Here is a 20,931-nt window from a genome sequence, read left to right on the forward strand (position 1 = left end):
TACACTCTACTGCAGAATTAACTGTATGATAATACAAATACTGTATAGCAACAGTACTTAAAGGACATCCGAGGTGAAAACAAATTAATGAAAAAAAACCAATTGTATCTATCCTCCTAAAATGACTTTTTTTTAAAGATATTTCACAGTTTTATTTTATATTTAAATCTAGTTTTCAAGTTTTTTAAGTTTCAAATCTATGAATTATTGACCTTTTTTTTTTGCTCTCAGAAGCCATTTACTGACAGGAAAGTATTTTATGGCTGTAATTACTAATCAGTGAGGGTTATGCTATAGTCTGACCCAGTCCGACCCGGACAGAAACTGCCACTTTCATACCTGATTTTTAACTCTTTCAGGCAGAGAAAGAAAAAAGGAACAGAGCCTAGTTATTTGCGTGCTTGGCACTGAACATACACATGTCTATCTCATCAAGTCACCTAGGTTGTCCTTTAAAAGAATAAGAAACCAACTACAAACAAGTAGAAAAGTAAGTATACCCCCTGGATTTTATTTTGATTTCATTTCTGGCTATCGTCTGGTTGTGATGTCTCTCTGCAGGTTGGCCTACAGTTACGCTACTTTTTAGCACATTTTAATTATTTCATCATCACTGGGTGTTTCCTCTAACTTTCCAAACTGTTACCCCTGATGGGAGGTTGGTATTTTATATTTTTCGTTGTTGTTGTTTCTTTAAATCACACATTCCCTATCTAAATATGACTTTTCCTTCTTAAAACAGAAAGCATTTGCTATAATTCAGGTTTAAGCGAGCAAGTAAGGTTTCCCATTATGTATTACTGCTAAATATGCAAGTCATCTCTCTATGGCCCTAAAAGTCAGGCACACATCCAGAACCACTGGTGTTTAGTGAGCCTATAGCTTATACATTTCACAGAGACACATCATTTACCAAACAGTTAGTAATCAATCATTCAAATGGCCAGAAGATCATCTACGGCTGCCAGATTACCCAGGTCAGACCTTCCAAACAAGTTCAGCCCAAGATCATAGTACGAGAAGAAATAATTCACAATGTATTCTTAAAGAGACCCCGAAGCGAGAATAAATCTCGCTTCAGAGCTCATAGTTAGCAGGGGCACGTGTGCCCCTGCTAAACTGCCGCTATCGCGCCGCTAAACGGGGGTCCCTTCACCCCCAAACCCCCCACTGCGACACTTGGTTGCAGACTTGGTCGCTCCTGGAGGCAGGGCTAACCGCCGCAGCCCTGCCTCCAGTCGCGTCTATCAGCGGCGCATCGCCGCCTCTCCCCCGCCCCTCTCAGTGAAGGAAGACTGAGAGGGGCGGGGGAGAGGCGGAGATACGCGCTGACAGACGCGCGTGGGGCAGGGCTGCGGCAATTAGCCCTGCCCCAACCAGGAAGCGCTCCCCCGCTGAAACGAGGGGATTTGGGGGTGAAGGGACCCCCGTTAAGCCGCGGGATAGCGGCAATTTAGCAGGGGCACACGTGCCCCTGCTATCGATGAGGTCTGAAGCGAGATTTATTCTCGCTTCAGACTCTCTTTTTAGTGGTCCTTTGCATTTATCATAAAGACCTGGGAGCTCAGTCAATATATAAAACCTAACTTAAATATAAAATGAAAATCAGGGTCATATCACGGTTATGCAGCTTTAAAATCTTTTTTGGGAACGGTTTGGGTCCGAAGTGACAAAGAGCAACTGATATGTTTGAACAATAGCAAATAACTTTTTTTAATTGTTTCAACTTGTTTCACAACAAAATTTGTTTGATAATTGTGCTGCATAAAAGACCGCTGTTGAGCCTGTGTATGGGGCTTTATTTAGTTAAAGGAATTAGGAAAGCTTCAACAGATAGTATCTTATGAGTAAATGTACTAGCTGACATCTATGCTGGCCTTGTTAACTAAATTAGGAGATATGGACCATAATTGGACTGCTATGGAGGGGCAGGAACCATTCTGCTCATTGGGAGGCTACATTTGAATTTGATATGGTATCATTCACCAGCTCCTATCACTCAGTAAAAAAAACTGTAGAACTTTTTATACATTCAAAAGACAGGCAACTCTATGAATGTTCAGTATTCACAGTTGTTTTATTTTTACAATTGTGCTATTTGTAGACCCTGCAACTCCCCCCCCCCCCCCCCATTCTTCTATAGAACCGAACAAGCTCCTCTGCAAATAGCTGAGACATTGTGTTAATATATGTGATATATTGTTAATAGAGTAGGAAGGATCAGTGTGTGTGTGTGTGTGTGTGTGTGTGTGCGTGTGCGTGTGTGTTTATATATATTGTGACAAAGTCGATACCCAGGAGGTAATCGATTTGTCCCAGGTTGTGTTTGATGGGAGGTACATTCCACCTGGGATCAGACGCTACATCCAGTAGCAGCTCCGGAATAAAAAGGTTTTGGCTGTCTGTCACGTGGACAGAGGTTAAAAACCTTACTTGGGTCCGGAGCTGACCAGATGCAGAGTGGGCGGGCGCATCTGGTCGCCAGATCCTGGGTGGATCGATTGCTCTGTGGATGTGGGCTTCTGCTGGAGAAGGCTCACACAGGGTTAACAGAGCAGCTTTGAAAGGCTGGAGTAGGAGGAGAGAGAGTGGGTGTGACCAGCAAGGTCTGACAGTCTGCTGGGAAAGACTTCACGTTTGATTTCAGGAAGCTGGTTTTTGCTCTGGAGAGAAAGTGCAGGCTGCACATGGAGTTTGGTGGGTTCCTGATACTGAAAGCTGAATGTAAGCTACTGGCCTGGACTGGTCTTCTGTTTTTCATTTGAACTGTACTTTACAAACTGCCAAAAGACTGCTGTTTAACCTATTTTGGTTCCTGGACGTAGTTTCTACGTCTAGGAACCATGCGCGCTACCGCGCGCCCCCGCGGCCGATCGTGCGCGTGCACACGCACTCCCGGCCGCGGATTCGGTAGCCAAGGAATCAATGTATCGGGCTACGGAGCCCGATCATTGATTCCTCTCCCCCGCTGAAAAAGCGACAGCTTCTCTCGGAAGCTGAGCTTTTTCTGGCCGTCTTCTTCCTGATGCGTCACTCTAAGCGCGTGCTACGCTTAGAGTGACGCCATGTAAACAAACTCATGGCCGCCATCTTGTGGCCAAAAAGTAATACTACACCTGAAAAAAAAAAAAAAACAGAATTAACACACATTTACATTATAAATCTATTGTTTACCTCCCACCCTCCCAAAAGTACCCAAATAAAATGTTTAGTATAAAAAAAAAACAACATTATAATAAAAAAAAAAAAAAACGTAAATATTTACCTAAGGGTCTAAACTTTTTAAATATCAATGTAAAGATGAAATATTTCTATATTTTTTTTATTTTAAACTTGTAATTAGTGATAGATGCAAAATGGAAAAAATGCACCTTTATTTCCAAATAAAATATTGTCGCCATACATTGTGATAGGGACATAATTTTAACGGTGTAATAACCGGGACATATGGACAAATACAATACGCGAGTTTTAATTATGGAGGCATGTATTATTTTAAAACTATAATGGCTGAAAACTGAGAAATAATGAATTTTTCCATTTTTTTCTTATTCTTCCTGTTAAAATGCATTTACAGTAAAGTGGCTCTTAGCAAAATGTACCCCCCAAAGAAAGCCTAATTGGTGGCGGAAAAAACAAGATATAGATCAGTGCATTGTGATAAGTAGTGATAAAGTTATAGGCTAATGAATGGGAGGTGAACATTTCTCACGTGAAAACGACAGAACCTGAATGGGTTAAGAAGCCTGCTGTCAAACTTGTTTGTTTTGGAAAATACACCTGTCTGTGCTGCTATCTCCCGCTGAGTACTCACCATTTGCAGCTGATCCCTCACAATATATATATATATATATATATATATATATATATATATATATATATATATATATATATATATATATATATATATATATATATATATACACACACACACACACACACACACACATATATACATACATACATACATACATACATACACACACACACACACACACACACACACACACACACACACACACACACAGTGATCCTTCCTACACTATTAACAATATATCACATATATTAACAATATATCACATATCATTGGATGGTACTCACATCATGCCCAACACACATGGTTGTTACACGCATCAACACATTTAGGTCACACAGTTTCAGGATACGGTCACGTGACCCGCTATCTACAAAAACGCAATAATTTGCATATGGCTCTCTTCTACTGGTACTGTTATCTGCTTATGGCTGCATGCATATCTTCATTGGCTATCATTCATAAAGCATTTCCGCATGCGGAAATGCTTAAATCAGCTGACTTTACTGACCACTCGGTAAAGTCAGCATTCATAAAGGCTCTTTCCGCATGAAAAAAATGACACTACCGAGCAGAGTGATAAATCACCGCCTTGTGCGGTGATTATCAGAACAAATGTAGCAAAATGTTAATTCATGAAGATCACCGCAAGCGGTGTGAGCTCGGGAAGTACCGCTCACTCTGATGTGGCGATAACAATGTAAGTGAATGGAGACACACAGACCTCCCAGGCAGCTGCAGCAGAGCGAAACACGGAGAAATGTATCAACTCGGCAGCTTCCGTGTCTACGCAAGCCTACCGCCTGCCTACCGACAGCCTAGTTCGGGGAATCTCCGCACTGCTACCGCACGTGGATACATTTTTATGAATGCCCACCCAGAAGTCTAAAATACCGGCAGCGGTGTTTTCCCGCATTGATTCCCCTTACCGACAGCTCCTTTATGAATGATAGCCATTGTGTTGCAATTTCACTTGTGAGGAGTGTAGCTTAAAGTGTGACTTAAAGGAAATCTGAAGTGTGAGGAATATAGAGGCTGCCATCCTCATTCTCTTAATTCTCTAAAAAACAATGTCAGCTGCCTGACTTCTGTGTTGATGCTGCTAATGCTAACAAGTGATTGACCTATAATCAGCATGCAGATCAGATGCTCTGACTCCGATTCCACTGGCTGCATGCTTGTTGCAGATGTGCGACTAAAAAACCAAGCCTAAAGCTTAGCATGACAGCCAGGCAACTGGTATTGTTTATAAGGAAATAAAAATGGCAGCATCCACATTTCTCTCATTTCAGGTTCCACTTAATTCTTCCAGTTGCTTTGGGAATTAACTTTAAATCTTTAGTCAGATGATGCCAACATTTTGAAAAGGAGGATCCATCCATTCATGATCTCAAACGTATGGCACTCTAAGCAGGGTCCTGTGTTATGTTAACTTTCCATAAACCCATTCTGTATACAACTGTGTACATATAGGAAGGAATCTCGGTCTATAACCGTGAACACTTGCAGTCAGTAATGATATTTAACCACTTAATGACAAGCTGACTTATAAAAACGTCCTGCTAGAGCCTCTTAATGGCTCCAGGACGTTTTTATAAGTCAGACAGTGCTGCTGCCGCTGTGCGCATGCGCTCCCACGTCTGCACGTGCACAGGCATTCCTGTGCATGTGCACGTGAAAATAGTGGTAAAAAAAAAACACCAAAGCAAAAATACACCTTTATTTCCAAATAATATATTGTCACCATACTTTGTACTAGGGACATAATTAAAATCTTGTGATAACCAGAACAAATGGGCAGATAAAATGTGTGGCTTTTATTCACAGTAGCAGTGTTTATATTAAAACTATAGGGGATGAAATTGGAGAAATAGTGTCTTTTTCTCATATAGTAATTACTGAAAACAATATCAACCTCAAAAAGCCCACTTGGTGGTAAAAAACAAGATACAGGTCATTTCATTGTGATTAACCTATTGGAAAATGAAAGGGATGAGCACTGAAAGGTGAAAATTGCTTGTGTCCGTTAGGGTAAAAATGCCTTTGGGGTGAAGTGGTTAAATAATCTTCAATACTTTGTCAGTATTCCTAGTCATTTGTAACAAGCATGGCTTAGGCCTCTTCCACATAAGCAACTGGCAGGTGGTGCATCAAGTGCCTGCCAACTGCTCCCATGGATCTGGTGGGAGCTTGCAAGTGCTTGGCACAGGTAGTGCGGGGGCATCTGGCCTGTGCATGTGAAGGTAGAGCAGTCACCCACTAGAGATTACATGAGACATGAGATTGTGCAGTAGCCATGCCACATGGCAAGTGCTAGCCCACTTGTTGTAACAAATGCTTCCATTTACAGTAGTTGCATTACACTGCAAATGAACGGTCCTTGTTACCCCAACAGATTGGAGGCTAAACTGTGGGGCAATAGTGCAGTTCAGCCACCCTTGTAATGAGAGCTTAAGAAATGAATGAACATGGCGCTGAAAAGGCTTCTGCAATAAGCTTTGTATTAGGATTGTATTGTATTAGGAGCCACAACATGTTTCGGATGGAGCCCTTCCTCACACATGAGGTAGAGCTCTGCCCAAAACATGTCATGGTTGTAACTCTGTTGCTCTTAATACAAAGCTTATTGCAGAAGGCTCTTGTGTGTCGTGTTCATCAATTTCTTTGGTAACAAGTGCAGAATTGGCGTACCTTCTAAACACTGAGCACTGGCTGAAGGTACAGTGTACTGTGCTACCTTCACTGGAGAGGCAACTGTTATTGCATTCTTAGAGAGGGCTTAGGCTGCATCATACACAATTAAAACTAGAGCTTTTGTCAGCTTACCTTCTGCTGACTTTTCATTTAGGGGCTGCATAGCTGTAAAACAGAAACGGTTATTAGAGTAAGCAGAACAATTCCCACAGCTACAATTTTGTGCAGTAAATTTATATTTGGGACGATTTCTAAATGGCTCCTATGGGATTCTGCATTTGCACATTGCAACAGAGATCAAAATGAAATATAACAGGGTTAACTGCAGTGTAGCAAACTAACCTACAAGATGGTGCAGACGTTGAAGGGGTTATTTAGTAAAGCCACTATAAGAGGAATATTCCCTGCCATACTTTTAACATTAGGGTGCCCGTAGGAGCAGCATGAGGACCTGTGGCGTAACTGTGCATATATTAACCATTCACCAGGCACTGTTATGGGCTAAAATGCTCCATGTAATGGCTGCAGTCATCTCCACAAAAGACATTGTGGTTGATTCACTATAACAAATAGCGTGCCTTGTCAGAGTTAACATGCCTTATCAGAGTAGACACGCCTTATAAGATTTAATATGCCTTATCAGAGTAGCATAGCGAGCACTATGAACTTATGCCTGCTAATTATAAATATCGAGAGCTCCACTCGTCCTGCCCTGAGCCCCTGTGGGTTCAATCACTTTAAAGGACATTATCCCCAGCCCAATAGGCTGCCTGCCAAGTTTCCTGTCAAGTGACAGGCAGCCTATTGGGCCAATCAAAGTGCGGGGATAAGAACCCGAGGCGGGGTTCTGAGAATAAAATCCCCATACAGAGGCTGGGTCTGTCTATAGAGCCCAGCCTCTGTTGCTATTTAGATCACCCCTAAGCCCCCCCTGTGCTCTGCAATCTCCCCATAAATAACAGCCGCGCTGCTGACACGCAGCTTGTCAGAGCGGGCTGCTTTTTCCTTTGTAACGTCAGTCTCCGCTCTCCCCCGCCTCTTGCATCGCTCCGGTCCCCGTCCGCGACCCTTCCCTCCCCGCTGATTGGAGGGAAGGGACGTGGGCGGGGACCGGAGCTCTGCAGGAGTTGGGGGAGAGCGGAGACTGACGTTACAAAGGTAAACACAGCCCGCGCAGCGCGGCTGTGATTTATGGGGTCTCCCTGAGCGCAGGGAGGATTTAGGGGCGATCTAAATAGCAACAGAGGCTGGGCTCTATAGGCAGACCCAGCCTCTGTATGGGGATTTCGTTGCGAGAACCCCGCTTCGGGTTCTCTTTAGGCTTCTTGCACACAGCAAGCGATTCCGATTCAGATTTCGCTTTTTAATCAGTTTTTACATCAGATTCAGATTCCGATTTGCAGTGTGCAGGGAGAAAACTGCAAATCTGAATCTGAATCGGAAGTAAAAACAGACTAAAAAGCGGAATCTGAATCTGAATCGCTTGCAGTGTGCAAGAGGCCTTAAACTGATTGCACCTGCAGAGGCTCAGGGCTGGATTTGTGGAGCTCTCGTCATTGCCAATTAGCAGGCATAAGTTCGTAGCGCTCGCTATGCTACTCTGCTAAGGCACGCTAACTATGAAAAGGCATGTTAACTCTGTTAAGGCATGCTAACTCTGATAAGGCACAATATTTTTTATTGTGAATCAACCCCATTGTTTTATAAAGTGCATTAATATAAACACAGTCACTGACCGTCTGCAGTGTCAAAACTGATAACAATTCATTAGGCATAGATTAATTACAAATAAACATTTTACAAAATAAATCTCCTTTAGGGCTGTTTTCCATTAGAAATGGTATTGCAATTGCAAATGCACTGCAATGTGACTGCAAGCTACCTATACCCACTGTATGCTTTGCCAACCCCATTACTGCATGTTCCAATGGATTTGGTAAGAAATTTGCATAGCCCCGCAATTCCGATGCAATATTCCTGCGTTCCTATACGTTTTGCAAAAGCGCTTGATAAATCAAGCCGCAGGACCAGCGTGCAATGCATTGCACTAATGGAAACGTACCCGCACCATTTCCATTAGAGAGCCTGTGTCCTTGTGCTTTGCTGATTGCAAACGATCTGCAAAATGCAAACAGCCAGTGAAAAAAAGCCTTACCCTAAGTGAGATCAGCACTACAGTCTAAAACCACAACACACACATACAGTGGCCCCCTTGAAGTTTTCCACATTTTGTCACATTACTGCCACAAACATGAATCAATTGTATTGGAATTCCATGTGAAAGACCAATACAAAGTGGTGTACATGTGAGAAGTGGAACGAAACTCATACATGATTCCAAACATTTTTTACAAATCAATAACTGCAAGGTGGGGTGTGCGTTATTATTCAGCCCCCTGAGTCAATACTTTGTAGAACCACCTTTTGCTGCAATTACAGCTGCCAGTCTTTTAGGGTATGTCTCTACCAGCTTTGCACAACTAGAGACTGAAATCCTTGCCCATTCTTCTTTGCAAAACAGCTCCAGACAAAAATGTTCCCTGACAGGGGAATACAATTTAACTTTTAATATTATATTTAAACTTTATTAAAAGTTAAATTTTATTCCCCTGTCAGGGAACATTTTTGTTTAGCGTACTTATCTCAGGATCTGTGTTGTTCAAAACAGCTCCAGCTCAGTCAGATCAGCCTTTCTCAACCTTTTTACCTTGGAGGAACCCTGTAAATAACTTTTGGATCTCAAGGAACCCCTGCAAACATTTTTTTGTTCGAGGAACCCCTACATTTATTTTTCAGGAGGCATGGTCTTTAAATAGGTTAGGCTGCTAATTTCACTATCTCCTATTACACTGCCACTCATTATACTGTCTCCTGACCCCCCAATTTAGTGCTTTTTGTTACAGTACCACCTATTATAGTGTGCTCTATTATACTTCCTCCACGATGGGGTAAAATGCCAAGGAACCCATGCAGAGTCCTCAAGGAACCCTGGGGTTCCAGGGAACCCTGGTTGAGAAAGCCTGGATTAGATGGACAGCATTTGTGAACAGCAGTTTTCAGATCTTGCCACAGATTCTCGATTGGATGGAGGTCTGGACTTTGACTAGGTCATTCTAACACATGGATATGTTTTGTTTTAAACCATTCCATTGTTGCCCTGGCTTTATGTTTAGGGTCGTTGTCCTGCTGGAAGGTGAACCTCCGCCCCAGTCTCAAATCTTTTGCAGACTCCAAGAGGTTTTCTTCCAAGATTGCCCTGTATTTGGCTCCATCCATCTTCCCATCAACTTTGACCAGCTTCCCTGTCCCTGCTGAAGAGAAGCAACCCCAGAGCATGATGCTGCCACCACGATATTTGACAGTGGGGATGGTGTGTTCTGAGTGATGTTGTAACGGTTGTGGAACTCCCTCCGTGATCAGCGCACAGGATGTGCGCTGACACTGCGGAAATCCTCCACAAGCGTATAATTTGCGGGAACCCAGCAGAAGGTGCAATGCACCTGTAGAGGGAAATTTCTGTCGGCAGGTGGAGCTGTGGAGTGCAGAGGAACAGCTCCTCTGCCCTGCCACACACGCCAGACAGGAATTGCACGAAGGGCAGAAACGCAATCGCAAGAGAGGCGATTGAGAATGAGCACAGAGACAGATTGTATGTGTGTGCACCAAACTAGTCGCCAACCCGCGACGGTGCATACACAACAGCAGATATGAAGTAGGAACGCGATCGAGAGAGGTGCGATCGCCAGACGTGACAAGGCTACAGCAAGGCGGAGCACGAGAGTAGCAAAGGCACAGCAAATCATACAATGAGGAGATAAGGAAAATAACAAACGCTAACTGAACACGAACACCGCACTCATTCGCAACAGTGCACGCGTTCATGCGCGGTCTCCACGTGATAAGCACAATAGAGACAAGCACGCCTAACTAACCACTGACAGACAAACATGAAACAAAGGACGCGAGCGCTTGCTTAACGGTTACCTCACCGAGCCTCCAGCAAGCGTTCGTAGCTGATAAGACAGACACACGAAAACAGGGACAAGCGAGAGATAGGATCCACAGCACTAGCGAAAAGAGGCCAGTGCGATCCAGGGAGACAGAGAGATGGAGATCAGATGGATCCACAGCACTAGCGCTAGGCGAGTGCGATCCAGGCAAGACAGATAGAGGAGATAGCTGGTAGCAACCGCTGCTCCAGCTATACTCCAAGAACAAAGATCAGAACGACCTCCTGTCGACCACCGCAGGGACAGGACAATCGCCACAGACAGACAAAACAGATATGCAATCCTAACTGCACTAGGGAACCTGCCAAGTACAGTCCCAGCAATTACTCTTAAGCTAAACTTTCAAACAATGAGCAAGGCTGACACTCTCCAGAGTGTTTCACAGGAAGAATCCTTATGACCAGCGACTTCCTGTGGGAAACATAGCTCTTTATAAAGCAAGCCCACAGGGGATCTGGCTAGGCAATCTGCATGACAAACATATGCAAATTCCTCAGCAGCAAGCAGCACAACTGACAAAAGGTCTCTCTTCCAGAGACCTGCAGAATGCAGACCTGAACAGTGGTCAAAAGGCTGCCTGCCTGCGCAGGCAGCCACGCGGATCCTCACAGATGTGCAGTGTTAGTTTTCTGCCACACATAGCGTTTTGCATTTTGGCCAAAAAGTTCCATTTTGGTCTCATCTGACCAGAGCACCTTCTTCCACATGTTTGCTGTGTCCCCCACATGGCTTGTGGCAAACTGCAAACGGGACTTCTTATACTTTTCTGTTAACAATGGCTTTCTTCTTGTCACTCTTCCATAAAGGCCAACTTTGTGCAGTGCATGACTAATCGTTGTCCTATGGACAGAATCCCCCACCTGAGCTGTAGATCTCCGCAGCTCGTCCAGAGTCACCATGGGCCTCTTGACTGCATTTCTGATCAGCGCTCTCCTTGTTCGGCCTGTGAGTTTAGGTGGACGGCCTTGTCTTGGTAGGTTTACAGTTGTGCCATACGCCTTCCGTTTCTGAATGATCGCTTGAACAGTGCTCCGTGGGATGTTCAAGGCTTTGGAAATCTTTTTGTGGACCAAGCCTGCTTTAAATTTATCAATAACTTTATCCCTGACCTGTCTGATGTGTTCTTTGGACTTCATGGTGTTGTTGCTCCCAAAATTCTCTTAGACAACCTCTGAGGCCGTCACAGAGCAGCTGTATTTGTACTGACATTAGATTACACACAGGTGCACTCTATTTAGTCATTAGCACTCATCAGGCAATGTCTATGGACAACTGACTGCACTCAGACCAAAGGGGGCTGAATAATTATGCACCCCCACTTTGCAGTTATTGATTTGTAAAACATGTTTGGAATCATGTATGATTTTCGTTCCACTTCTCACGTGTACACCACTTTGTATTGGTCTTTCACGTGGAATTCCAATAAAATTGATTCATGTTTGTGGCAGTAATATGACAAAATGTGGAAAACTTCAAGGGGGCCGAATACCTTTGCAACCCACTGTACACACATCACAAATGAAATGAATTAGAGGACTAAATCCTGATTCCCCCTGACAATTCACCATCACTAGATTATTATCATTAGGAGGAATATATAATCCATATTCATTACAATCAATGTTTCAGCATGTCTGTTCAATAGCTCTGTGTCTATTACTATACAAACCCCTCTGCATGTTTGTCCTCAGATTAAACACTCTGGCATTATGTCCAATCTTTATTGTAGTTCCCCAACAGTGGAACCTGGGGCTTTGCAGACTGCCCCTCGCTTGCTTGGTGTTCTATGTGGGGAGAATGTGAAGCGGCACGAGTGTGACATTACGTGGTGGGTGGAGTAAGTCGAGAGAACAAAACTCTCAGCAGTCTATTTACCGAAGTGATCCGTGAGGACGAATCGCCGGCTGAGAGGGGTCGGCGGTTGCGGTACACATGCTGGACTCTCGGCAGAGGCGGTCATTACCGGCCATCTCACCAAGTTTTACCTGGCATGTGTACAGAGCTTTAGTAAACAAGGCCCAGAATATATGAAGAGAGAAATGCAGTTTAATGAACTTTATTATACCTGTCTTGAGTTCTCCGTTTTCCTCTTGCTCCGCATTGCCTGCTTAGATGGAAAAAAAATTGAATATGTAGTGGCATATTTACTCGTCTCACATGTGGTTACTGAACATTTGTTAATTCCCAATACAATGAGAAGAGTTAACCCCTTCCTAAATGTATTCTTATTATTGCATATCTGTCACACCAAAAAGTTTCTGAGCTTTCAACAAAATTAAGGATTACAGTACAAAGGAAATGTCAATATGCACATAATTAGCTTCAAATGTACTACTACACTTAGGTGGGGTTGAAATGTTTTAAAAGCAAGCTGTGATCATTAAAGTGGTATTATCACCATAAAAATCTAATTTCAACAGCAACTGGTCTGAGTGTATTAAGTGATAAAGATGCTAATCCTGCATTCAAAACTTGCAAAACTTCTTCCTCTGCTGTTATGGTTTGTAGTTATCACATACTTTAGGAGCACTGGCCCTAGTGCCAAACAGTGCCAAAGAGTTGAATGCTGGGAGTTCTTTTTATCTATAATATATTCCTCCTCTTTCATTTATTTCCCTGCCTAGCTGCTTATCAGAAACACCCTCTGATTACTTGTGTTTACAAGCAAGGCTGAGGTGACTCAGTGATTGGATGTGTAAATAAAAAAAAGACTCTGGGAGGAGGGCAGCTAATGAATACACAATGAACAAGAGAAGGGAGGGGGAAAACAAGAGTCAGGAAGGATATGATGTCAGCATTAGCTTGGCAATATGGCCACTGCCTAGAATAGGATTTTCTGCTTTTCCTTTATAGAATTCACAGGAATCATTACGTGGATAGCACAATACATCTATTATGTAAGTAGAAGTAGTATTTATCTACTTATATATGTGGTTTTTATTTCTAGGTTAGCATGGGTGTCGGTTGTTCTTTAAGAAATTATACTTGTGCCACTGATTTTAGCTCTGCTCCAAAATACTGCCAGTAGTCACACACTGTTTACACTAAAAAATCTCATCACTAGTAAAGCCTTGTACACACGCATGACTAAAGCCGGCTCAGGTGACAGATAATGATCACCTCAGGAGTGTGTACGGTACCCCCCAATCGCTGCCCAATGTGATAAGGTCCCAATCCCAAACGGCAACATCCGCCAAAGGTGTGTAGGCACCTTAAAAAACAAGTTATCACTTTTAACTTCGTAATATCTTGTTTGTGCCGTGCGTTTTGATTTATACAACATTGCCAATAAAAAAGAAAGTTGAAAAAAAAAAAAACTATCACCAGTCTTTACAGTAGTGCATGATGAAGTGCTAATAAAATTTGCACTAGGATGATAATCAGTGCATACAAAAAAGAGAGAAGGAAAAGAAGAATGTAGAAGCATTTGTAGGGGCATACATGAAATAAAAGCGCCTGGGGAAAAAAGGGCGCAGGGGATTGTCGTTCGTAGAATATCGCTACAATTAGCGATATTCTACTGCTTGATTCCATAGTAAAATATTGGTAATGTTTACTGATATTTTACTATAATTAAACCTAACCCTACTCACACAGAACTGTCCCCTGGTGATGCCTAACCCTAAAACCACTCTGGTGCTTACTAACACTAAGATCCCCCCTGGTGGTGCCTAAACCTGAACCCCCCTCCCGGTGGTGCCCAACCCTTAACCCCCCCCCCAACATAAAATCACAATATTGCAGCTAAGATGTTGAATTTGGGCGCTGGGAGCCAGAGCACTCGCTATGCAACGCCGCAATTTACTTTCTTTCGTAAGGGCTCCTGCGCTCTTTGTTCATAGGGATATGAAAGGCAGATTTTTCAAACAGGCACCATCATGCACTGTAGCTAATGTATGATCAGTATAAGCAGAGAATAACAGTTTATACTGCCTGTACTGAGAGTGACATGCCAGATTAAGATGAAGCTAAAATTAGTAATGCAAGTATATTGCATACAGTAATTGATCAGGGCCTCATTTTAAGCACATTTATAGAGGAACCGTAATTACATATAATGGAACGTAATAAATAATTGAGCATACCCATTTTTACCTTAATTATCCTGGTTTCAGCAACAGAAACAATTCTTATATCTACAGCATATTTTGCTGTATATTGGTATGCAACTCCAACCTCCCAGTGATGATTAGTATAGTCTATGATGTAGTCTATGATGTAATTCAGGCCTCTCCCCCAGAGCACTCTGGGAAATCATGTGATGCTTTTGCACACTTAACAGAGAGAGTGGGGGGAAACATTCTACAGTGATTTACCTTGCCAGCAGTAAAGACGCCTGCATCTCTGATAAATTTAAGGATGTAAATCAGGATGAGGAAAGATTTTACAATAGCCAAACATTGACTAAATATTGGTAATTTGTGAATTAATATTGTAAAAATAAGAAATGCAATTAATATACTTTAAGTACAACATATACATTCCATGGAGCAAAGTTACCCAACACCCGTATGAAACAAGGAAAAGGGGAAATACTTCTGCATTGCAAAATACTACATAATAGAACTATCATGCACTAGGTAAATCACACTACCAAAGGCAAGACTTACCTTCTTGCTCTTGCTCTTCCTCACATGTCTGTTTCAGTTGTTTTCGACATACAAGGGCCAATGCCACCAGAAGACCCAAGAGACAGACACACAGACCCACGGTCACCCACAGAGCCACTAGTGGAAATGATAAGTGCTGCCCTGTACAATGGACATGCAGACTGATTAGAAAGACAGACAGAAAATAAGAAAGATGAATTCACAGTACAATACAGAGTACTGTATAACTGTTGCAAAATTAATGAAAAGAAAATCCATGTCCATCACCTTTTATTAGTGTTGGCCCATTAGAAAATAAATCCCCTTGGGCATCTATCATCATTCCTGCATCACAAAGTAACTAATATAGCCTTTCTAACCCAAGAAGCCAACAGATTAATTTCCTGTTTTAAGCTGGGCATAGGAGTATACCATTTTTCCAATAGATTAATTAGCAAACTCAATAAAAAAATACTGAATCTAATGAAAAATCAAAGCAGAACCCCCCTTGATCAGTGTTCGATCGGTATGTCAGTCAAACATTGATCAGGAAAAGCTATTCATCAGCAGACCGAGTGAAGTGGAGCATGCAGGCCACAGCAGGAGAAGCGCTAGAAAGAGGTTCCATAGCTTTGTACTGTAGCGAGCAGTAGAGAAGATAGCGGCTGCAGTAGGTGCAATGAGCACCATGGTAAAGGTAGTAAATGGCAAACAAATAAAGTCTACCAGCCTCAGGGATGTAAATGATGTGGGGCGTCCTAATTGAACGAGAGGTCCATCACTCCTCTATTAGCAGTCCACAATCCAACAATGTCAATCAGACTCAAGCCAAAAAGTGGAAGTATTTCCAAAATATATTTTATTCCATAATGCGGATGTATAAATAGCACAACTGTTCAGGCAGAGGCCCTTTCTCAAGTGCACTTGAGAAAGGGCCTTTGCCTAAAACGTTGTGCTATTTGTATGTTGTACATCCGCATTATGGAAGAAAATATATTTTGGAAATACTTCTGCTTTTAGGGTTGAGCCCGATTGACATTGTTGTTGAAAAGGCGGTAAATGATCATATCAGGCAATGATAACATTTATCACAACTTGCTAGTACTTTATATGCCCAACATCAGCTGATCTTTCCGTTACAATGGTAAGAAACTCCACATCTTTACTGCTGTTATGGTACACATAGACATAATACTTGCTTTTGGTTTGGCATTTGCTACAAAAAAAAGGTATTTTGGTATCTGTAGTATATAAGCTGTGTTTTTCAGTTTTGGTCAGGAACCAGTCAGACGAAGGCTTTTTATAAGCCGAAAGCTCACTGTTTATCCATCTCTAAGTTAGCCAATAAATGGTATCATCCTGATTCAAAACTTCTTGGTATCTGTAGAAATGACATTTCTCAGCCAAAACTCTATCTGACAGATTCTTCTGGAAAATCGTGAAGTTAGCATCCTATATCTAGTGCAATGTAGCAACACATTTGGCCACAGATTGTTGGCTGTAATTGGGTCAATAGGCCCAGTTTTAGCAAACGCTGCACAGTTTCTGTAGACACAGCTCTTGCAATGTCTATGGGCTAGTCAGCAGATTGCAGGCCAGCTGGTGATTACTAATATACTATCTGCAGATTAAAGTGTACCAAAACTGAATATAAACTAATGAGAAACAATTGTATGAACGTGCAGATAGGAAACTAAATAAGACTCCCCTAAAATCCAGTTTTCTCATTTTGGTTTTAAAGTGATCCAAGCCACAATAGTCTGAAAAATTAAGGTTAACTAAAAGTACGGTAGATGTTTCTTAGCCTGTAAAAACATTCCTTTACCTCATACAGCCAACCAAAAACGTGTTGAAATTTAACCACAACATGGTTAGACCTACAGCTTTACCCAAACACTCTACTAACTCCCTCCTCACCCTCTTTCTTCTGATGAGTCATGCTTGGTTGCTCTACTGTGTGCACATGTAAGATTGGGGCTTTCTGTAATCAGTGTTGTCATTTCTCTTTTTCTAATTCTGCCATTCTGTTGCACCTAATGCTGGGATCACAATGCAATTTCCCATCCAATTGGCGGGAATTGGGCGATTATCTCTGATCTGTTTCTGATCGAGATAGGGATCAATTTTGCAAAGTTATCATCGAATATCAATCCCTTTGATCGGGAGCAGTTTGAACATGCATACACACTACAACTTCCTGTCCAATCAAAGAGTCAATCAGGTGAGAAATTGCATCATGTGTTCCCAGCATTATGCTTGCTCCCAAAGACAGCACTGAACACACCGAACAGCTATCTTGTCTTTGCATATGAGAGGGTAGACAGCCTAACTCTTCATAAAGGAGAGACCGTTAGGAGAGAGGCTGGACAGAGCCGCAAATTCAACCACCCTATGGCTTAATTTCAACTCAATTTTCACTGGTTTGAAAAAGAAGATGACAACTTTTACAGTGTAAGAAACAGTAACCATACTTTTAGTAATCATTCCTTTTTAGGACTTTGGTGGATTTATATACTTGGATCAACTGTGTTTTTCAGCCATGCTGGTCGAAGGGAAGGAAAATATCTTTGAGCTTTCAGAGCTGAAGCATCAGATGATCACTACATTTCAATGGCACCACAGAACAACCTCCATTCGCCACTTCATCAGTACACCTTCTACTGAAGTATGATGACTAGGTGAGATCAACATCTATGGACCAGTAGATGGTAAGGTGACAGTGGGAATGAGGTTATATGATTACTCCACCATGGTGCATGCGTGGGCATTCTGCCACCTTTTGTACTGGACGGTTCTGGTCCTTTAAAGCTGATCAGAGATGAAAAACTAACTATAACAAGTAACTTGTCTATATATCTTATCTAAAGTTTAGATAGTTTAAACAGCATATCTAGCTGCAAACTGCTTCAAAAGTTTATGATCATTTATTCCTGTGTTACAATGAGGGCAGCCATGTTCTGTCTGTCACATTGTCACAGGCTGAGGGCTGGAGATGCTGTCCGCTTGCCTGTGTGTAAATTCAGTCCCCTCTCCTCCTCCCCTCTGCCTCTGAAATCAATGGCTAGTAACCGCTGCCTCCTCCTGCCCAGACTGGGTTCCCATAAGCCTTTGCTACAGTGCCATGGCACTGTGAAAAGCTGTGGGCGAGGCTTGTTTAGTTTATAGGGAATTAGAGTATTAAAACAAAAAAAGTATTTGGCTTGAGGAATGCCCTATAAACTATATGAAAGGAACACAATTATGCAATGAGAAAAAAGTTTATCTCGGATCCACTTTAAGAACCAGAGCCGGCCTTTTCGTATTTTGTAATGTAATTACTGTAATTGACTCAGAAAATAAGTCAAACTGTTAGTTAGTTATTACTTAAAAAATGGCAAACACACCGCCATTGACTTGTATTGCAGTCACGCACCATTATCCCACATGTGCTAACAACTAGCAAAAGTGGCTAACAGTGTGTCTGAAATAAATACCATTACTCCTATAACAATGATCGCGATGCATCAGGCAAACTCACTCAATTTTTTTTTTTACAAACACCCCCTAAAAGATAACAATAATTTAAAAGGCTTAAGGCATTTTTTTTTTAAAGCGGACCTGAACTTCCTCTCTTAATCTAAAATATACGCAACAGCATAATATTTGTTACAGCCGATGCAAATTCTGCAATAAATCTGCACTGTTTCTACTTCCTGCTTTAATGGAAGCAGACATATTGTTAACGTCCTGTGCTTTCAAATAAGCTTATCTTCTGTGGCAGTCAGGTGAAATAGGGGAGAGATCAAATTACAGTTGTGATTAGACCCAAATAAGGGGGAATTAAACAGGCTAAACTCTCTAAATACATACAGGGTGCATTTCTCTATGTTTTCCTTCTGTCCTGTGCAAGAGTTCAGGTCCACTTTACATGAAATGGCACTAACCTGTCACACTGAGAGATGCGTGAGTCACTGCTTGCAGAACAGGATTATACACTATACAAGTGTACGTGTCACTAGTCTCCAAGATGACACGAACTGAGCTTTGAACGTGAAACAAGCCTTCTTCATTGGCCACTTGTGAAGTTGTAATGTTTTCTGTCAGGTTCTGTCCTTTTCCATCCTGCCAAAGTATTTCAGCCTCTGGGTACCCCTGATAGGTATGGCAGGTCACTGTTACATGGTCACCAGGTTTAAAACCATCACTTGGCTCCAGGTGCAAGGTGGGCTTTGTGAATGCAGCTAATCAGAGAACAATGTATGGATTATTTGTATAAGTCAATGTATAAAATAATACATTATCAGATTAACATTATTTGATAATGCTCACCTGCTACTTGCAGGCTCACAGCAGCTGAACTGTAATTCCCAACATTAACAAAGCATGTATAGGTGCCTTCATCCGAGAGTCGAACCTTACGAAGGAGGAGAGACATGTTGCCTTCTGGCAGTTTATCGAGAAAAAGCTGAGTGCGATTAATGAATGCTGGTTCCTGGTACTCCAATTGTTCCTGACCAAGGGTGAAGGAATGAATCTGCTGCAAGCTACTTAACTTCCAAAACACACTCAAGTCCTGTAGTGAGAAACCAACTGGAGGAGTAAACCAGCAGGGGAGGAGGACATCTTCCTCCAGGATTCCAGTGACAGGAAGATCGGGGACACGTACTTCAACAGCTCCTGGAGAGACAAGCAGGAAGGATAAAGAAGGAAAGAAATAGTTCTTAAATATAAGCCCTTTAAAGGATGCAAAAACTCCACACTTAATAATTCAACTTGTGCATGCAGTACTTCTATGTAACACGGTTATAGACATTGCGGTCTTCTAAATGACCAACGATACTGCTGAAAGTAAAACACCGGGCAAAAAAAATCTAGAATTAAAAAACACTCTTTATTCAAGCAATCTACATTAAAATAAACATACAAAGTATGGGAGTTCCTATACTGTGAGCCAATGAGTTTCTGTTCCATTCATTTAATATTGCAAAGCCACAGAGATCTGCAAGGGTTAGTTCTGGAGGATTTACAGAAGGATAGCAGAAGTGACCTCATCATTGTGATAATACTCAATTATCCTACCTAATAAAACGCAAGTGTCTCTGCGTCCCTGTGTGTGTGTGTGTTTTTGTTGTGCGCATATGCAGGGAGGGATGCAGAGACACTGAGGAGAGCTGGGCGAATGACGCGGCGGGGGGCCAGGAGGGGTGGGCATGTACGCGCGCGGGGGTGCTTGGCAAGTGTGTGAGCGGTGACAGACCTATCCCGTTTTTAAACGGGCTAAGGTCACTAGTTGTATAAGAAGCAGGAACCAGAAAACGGCTACAGCTGGTTGTATACAGATGTACTATACAAGGCAGTAGTGGTGGCTTTCAAATGTCTACTGACAGCTCTGTTTGATGGAACAGAGCCTGATTGAGTCTAAATATTTTAGCAGGTTGCACAATTTACCTGTATGGGTTGATCTGCATTTTGTCAAGCATGTATTGCACTATAAACTTCCAGATTCCATGTTAGTTGACTATTTTTGCACTTTTTAAAGCACGCAGCAGGAAACAATAGTTCTCTTTTTTGAAGGTCATTGCGTCTAAGCAACAGTGGTATTACAACAGAATGATGACCCACACGGAATCATTAAAGCCATAGAAAAATAAAAATTTAAGCTAAAGACTGTCATATTGATAATAAAAACTACTTTTATGGTAGATGTGTCAAAATCAAAACACTCAGGGTACCAAACGTAATAGTAAGTACTGTAAACTTAAGGAGAAGCTTCACTATTGCTGAAAAAGGGGGCAATCCCTTTGGCTCAGCTCTTTGCGTTGCAAGGTTTACTGGGAAGCCTTAT

The 20,931-nt window shown here is 42.1% G+C and overlaps 1 protein-coding gene and 1 long non-coding RNA gene across 3 annotated transcripts in view; one reads left to right on the top strand and one right to left on the bottom strand.

Moving 5' to 3' along the window:
* The window catches only part of CD276 (CD276 molecule), a 34,604-nt gene that overhangs the window by 1,817 nt on the left and 11,856 nt on the right, over nucleotides 1–20,931 (bottom strand). Inside the window, exons 3-7 of one of the 2 annotated variants that reach the window (XM_068275741.1) lie at nucleotides 19,416–19,763; nucleotides 19,031–19,327; nucleotides 15,129–15,269; nucleotides 12,584–12,622; nucleotides 6,641–6,673 (exon numbers count right to left, since the gene is read on the bottom strand). In XM_068275741.1, the coding sequence (XP_068131842.1) occupies nucleotides 6,641–6,673; nucleotides 12,584–12,622; nucleotides 15,129–15,269; nucleotides 19,031–19,327; nucleotides 19,416–19,763 (858 nt within the window). Of the gene's footprint in view, nucleotides 1–6,640; nucleotides 6,674–12,583; nucleotides 12,626–15,128; nucleotides 15,270–19,030; nucleotides 19,328–19,415; nucleotides 19,764–20,931 lie in introns of both variants that reach the window. The other variant, XM_068275739.1, reaches the window with a different exon arrangement.
* On the top strand, nucleotides 366–20,014 carry LOC137563373 (uncharacterized). The gene is made up of 3 exons (XR_011030338.1): nucleotides 366–490; nucleotides 17,645–17,815; nucleotides 19,429–20,014. It is a non-coding gene; the product is annotated as an uncharacterized lncRNA (long non-coding RNA).

The sequence above is a fragment of the Hyperolius riggenbachi genome, chromosome 3 (assembly GCF_040937935.1).
Source record: "Hyperolius riggenbachi isolate aHypRig1 chromosome 3, aHypRig1.pri, whole genome shotgun sequence".
NCBI lineage: Eukaryota > Metazoa > Chordata > Amphibia > Anura > Hyperoliidae > Hyperolius > Hyperolius riggenbachi.